Source organism: Babylonia areolata, chromosome 15 (assembly GCF_041734735.1).
Source record: "Babylonia areolata isolate BAREFJ2019XMU chromosome 15, ASM4173473v1, whole genome shotgun sequence".
In the NCBI taxonomy this organism is placed as follows: domain Eukaryota; kingdom Metazoa; phylum Mollusca; class Gastropoda; order Neogastropoda; family Buccinidae; genus Babylonia; species Babylonia areolata.
The window spans coordinates 9,783,603-9,788,602 of NC_134890.1; the positions used below are offsets into that span (position 1 = coordinate 9,783,603).

A 5,000-nucleotide genomic window follows, 5' to 3' on the forward strand; every position below is an offset into this window, starting at 1 on the left:
TGTGAGAAAAGAGACAGACACACAAACAGCAGGGGGAAGAGAAAGGAGATATGATATATTCATGTGTGTGTGTGGTGTGTGTGTGTGTGTGTGTGTGTGTGTGTGTGTGTGTGTGTGTGTGTGTGTGTGATGATTTACCCATGTGAGTTGTGTGGGTGGGGGGTGGAGGGAAAGTATGACGGAGAGGTCATTCGTTTTTGCAAACGTGCCTCCGTGCAATATATACAGGTACACAAACACACATACGCTCCCACTCTCTCTCTCTCTCTCTCTCTCTCTCTCTCTCATAGACAGACAGACAGACAGACAGACAGATAGATAGACAGATATATAGATAGATAGATAGACAGATAGATAGATAGATAGACAGATTGATAGATAGATGGATAGATTCCTGTTAGCTAATGGTACAAGATATTTCAGTTGTTTGACAACAGTTTTTTCAGGGTTCGGGAAAAAATAAGTACAATCTAATCAGATTCTTTCCCTTGACAGACAAAGAAAGCTTAAGTTTCGCCGTTCACATATATGATTGCAGACCTTCCGATCTGGACAAGACGAGCACCCAAAGTGGAACCACCTAACTGTTGGAAAATCCATGGTGAGGGATATTTCGTTCTTTTAGTTTACATATTATTTACTTTACTCTCTCTCTCTCTCTCTCTCTCTCTCTCTCTCTCTCTCTGTGTCAGTATATATATATATCCACACACACACACACACACATATATAATATATATACATATTGTATATATATATATATATCTGTGTGTGTGTGTGTGTGTGTGAAGAGAGAGGGGGGGTCAGAGAGAGAGAATAGCACACACACACACACACACACACACACACACACACACGTTGTTTACATAGATAACACAAATGTTGTTTGAGAAAAAAATGGAAAAAATATTAAAGTCGTAGCAAATTAGCAATGCAATTTTTTTTTGTACCCACAGAGAAAAAAGCGGTGTTTCAGCATTGCGAAGCTTAGAGTCGTCACGTTTTTGAAGATCGAACTTTTGAATATAAGGGAGGGGGAAAAAAAAAATATATATATAAGATACAACAATGTGACATCTACCGTTAAGCTTTCAGAATATTTCTCTCCTTCTGATGCGTCTCATCAATCATGTTACCAGTCTTTTCCCATCTTATCCTGCTGCGGAGAAGCCAACATGTATGGCGACACAATCTGAAAAACAAAGAAAGATAAGAGAGGCAAGGCCTTCAAGACTCACTTGTGATAAATTAAGTCCCCTAGCATTAATTACAGAGTAATTTCCCTTTTTTACTATCTGCACCAAAAACGTTTGCAAAATAAATAAAAATTACATGCTTAGCAAAAGAAGTTCCTGTTTGAACAAGAAATGATAATAATGACTCCTCTTGTTGTTGTGTCAGAATAAGAGGTCAAAGTGCCAAGTTTAGAGAATACAAAAAAATATAAATATAACAGTAAATGCAGTTTGCATATAATTAGGCTTCTTTATTTATTTTTTGTGCCCATCCCAGAGGTGCAATATTGTTTTAAACAAGATGACTGGAAAGAACTGAATTTTTCCTATTTTTATGCCAAATTTGTTGTCAACTGACAAAGTATTTGCAGAGAAAATGTCAATGTTAAAGTTTACCACGGACACACAGACACACAGACACACGGACACACACACACACACACACACACACAGACAACCGAACACCGGGTCAAAACATAGACTCACTTTGTTTACACAAGCGAGTCAAAAAGTGCATTGTGCATTGATCAAGCAAGGAACGGTAAGGCTAGACGTTTATTTCATGTGTCCCCGGTGGTCATTGAAACAGTATGCGCGAACGTCTTTTATAGACACACACACACACACACACACACACACACACACACAAACCATATAGATAAGATGAGTGATGTCAAGCGTCTTCTATAACTATTCGTTGACGTTCTAAATACTGACGAAATCACACGAAATTCAGTGTAGCAAAGAATAACTCTACAAATGTATCCTTTCAAACAAACATAGATGTAATATAAACCATTCAACACTGGCTAGTTTACAACCTCGACAGACTTCCATGTTATATTGATGGGAAAAAAAACTACAACAAAACAACAACAACAACAAAACCTCAGCAAACACACACACACACACACACATACACACACCCTGTTTTTTCCTCCTTAAAAAAAAAAAAAAAAAAAAATTATTACACGCGAACACATCCGGAAATATACCTACTGTTATTTCCATAGCTTTTTGCGGTTCATGCATAATGTATGAGCGTAAAACCCGTTTTAAATAACCAGACGAATTTTCACGCTACTGTGAGCATTGCCGCTCGGGCGCGCGCATGGCTTCATTGAGCCGATAGATAAACACATTATTGACAACACCTGGTCCTTGTTTACGCTAGCTTGGATTCCTGAGTGTTGCTTGGTCTACGTGTTCTACGACATTCAAACAATTAGGTCAACTTTAATCGTAGTTTCCAACCGACGACGTACTGCGCAACTGCAGGAAACCCGTGCAATGAAACTCGCGTCCCGTCGCAAAATGCATCGCTATGAGGTCAAGGTCAGAACATGTGCCAGTTGCATTGCTCGGACGGAAGAGCCTAGTGTGGTCGTAACCCGCTACTAACTGTGTGTAGTATGGAACTGCTGTAGTATGTAGTACTGTCAACTGCGGCGCATCAGTTCCATCCGGTAATATCTGTCCACTGACGCAACATCTAGACTTGTCGTTTCTCTCATTCTCTCTCGCCTTGACTACTGTAACTCTCTATTGTCTGGTTTGCCTGCTTCATCCATTCAGTCCCTTCAGCGCATACAAAACTCTGCTGCCCGACTCGTCCTCAGAAAGAAAAGATCTGAGCACACCACTCCTCTTTTGCAACATCTCCACTGGCTCCCTGTCTCACACCGAATAAAGTACAAGATCAGCACTCTATGCTACAAATGTATTCACAAATCAGCCCCTTCCTATCTCTGTGGCTGCCTTCACCTCTACACTCCATCTCGCTCACTACGATCAGCTTCGGATCCACTCCACTTACACATACCCAGATTCAAACTCTCGACTGTTGGCCACCGTTCTTTCTCTGTCTCTGGACCTTGCAATTGGAATGAACTTCCTCTTTCGCTTCGTCAAGTCTCCACACTCAGCTCTTTCAAGTCTGGCCTTAAAACCCACCTCTTCCCAAAATAGCCTCCCTTCCCTGCCTCTTCCTTGTCTTTTTTGTTTTTTTCAGTTTTAGAGTTATGCTTGCGTGAGAATGACTGGTGCGAAAGCACTTTGATTTGTTTATGCACAAGATTTAGCGCTATATAAGTACCATTATTATTATTATTATTATTATTAACTGACTAATGGCGTAGTTCGCTCAACGTAGGCATTTATAATAATAATAACAATAATAGTACTTATATAGCGCTGAATCTTGTGAAGAGACCAATCAAAGCGCTTTCGCACCAGTCATTCACACGCATGCATAACTCTAAAACTGGAGAAACTAAAGACAAGGAAGGGCAGGCAAGAAAGGCTATTTTGGAAAGAGGTGGGTTTTAAGGCCAGACTTGAAAGAGCTGAGTGTGGAGACTTGACGAAGCGAAAGAGGAAGTTCATTCCAATCGCAAAGTCCAGAGACAGAGAAAGAACGGCGACCAACAGTCGAGTGTTTGAATCTGGGTATGCGTAAACAGAGTGGATCCGAAGCTGATCGTAGTGAGCGAGATGGAGTGTAGAGGTGAAGGCAGCCGCAGAGATAGGAAGGGGCAGTTTTGTGAATACATCTATAACATAGAGTGCTGATCTTGTACTTTATTCGGTGTGAGATAGGGAGACAGTGGAGATGTTGCAAAAGAGGAGTGATGTGCTCAGATCTTTTCTTTCTGAGGACGAGTCGGGAAGCAGAGTTTTGTATGCGCTGAAGGGACTGAATGGGTGAAGCAGGCAAACCAGACAACAGAGAGTTACAGTCGTCAAGGCGAGAGAGAATGAGAGAAACGACAAGTCTAGATGTTGCGTCAGTGGACAGATATTTCCGTATGGCACGTGTAACTGTCAAAAAGTTAGAACCAAGCAATGCAACTGGCACCAGCTGGAGAGTTCACGGCCATCAGTCTTGGATCTTGCCGCATGCGGCATCTGGCTTTCACTCGAAATCAGTCTCGCGCGAGCAATGCCGCCAAACATGTGCTGTCCTCCATTTCTTCTTTAGCTGATAGAGATAGCTTCCATTGCGACAGACCGAACTCTGTTGAATGAAGTGCCATGGTATACAAAAAAACAACAACAACCAAAAACGATAAAAAACAAAACAAAACAAACAAACCAACAACAACAAAACAACAACAACAACAACAAAACCAAACATACAACCCCCCCGCCCCCATGATAACAATAATCAGTAATGGATACTTATATAGCACACTGTCCACAAATCTGCTCCAGGTGCTTTACAAAAACACTTTTGAATACATAACACGTTACATCAATGTTACGCACACACACCAAAATGTGACCAACACACACACACACACACACACACACACACACACACACACAATGTATTCATACATTTCAACATGCATATGAACTAGACAGATAGATAGATAGACGAAGTAAACAGGTGAACAAAGAAGCCTGCCGTTTCGCACGTTCTGCCGCAACTCTTTCGCCTTTTTTCTTGCTCGCATTTTCCGGGACAGCCAACCAACTTCGAGAGCACAGATCGATCATAATAACGACGCGCCTCTATAAGTCACGTAAGCACGGCAGAACTCTCCAATCCCCAACCGTCTATTCTCAGCCGAAAATGTTCCGGTATTTATTATTAGCAAAGCGTCACATGCACGCACCCGGTCGCGATTCAGTTGCTTTGAATCCATCTCATTAGTCAACCCGGACAGTTTTAACCGGGTTCTCCACGCTGGCGAAAATAATATCTGTTCCCGGTGTAATGATCTATAACCACTCCCCTCCCGAAATCACTCTCCAGGGGTC

General features: G+C 41.7%; 1 protein-coding gene across 1 annotated transcript in view; it reads left to right on the forward strand.

The window, feature by feature from the left end:
• Nucleotides 1-5,000, forward strand: part of LOC143290104 (uncharacterized) — a 25,256-nt gene that overhangs the window by 13,306 nt on the left and 6,950 nt on the right. The window contains exon 8 of the mRNA XM_076599393.1: nt 539-687. Within this exon, the coding sequence (XP_076455508.1) occupies nt 539-687 (149 nt within the window). The remainder of the gene's footprint in view (nt 1-538; nt 688-5,000) is intronic.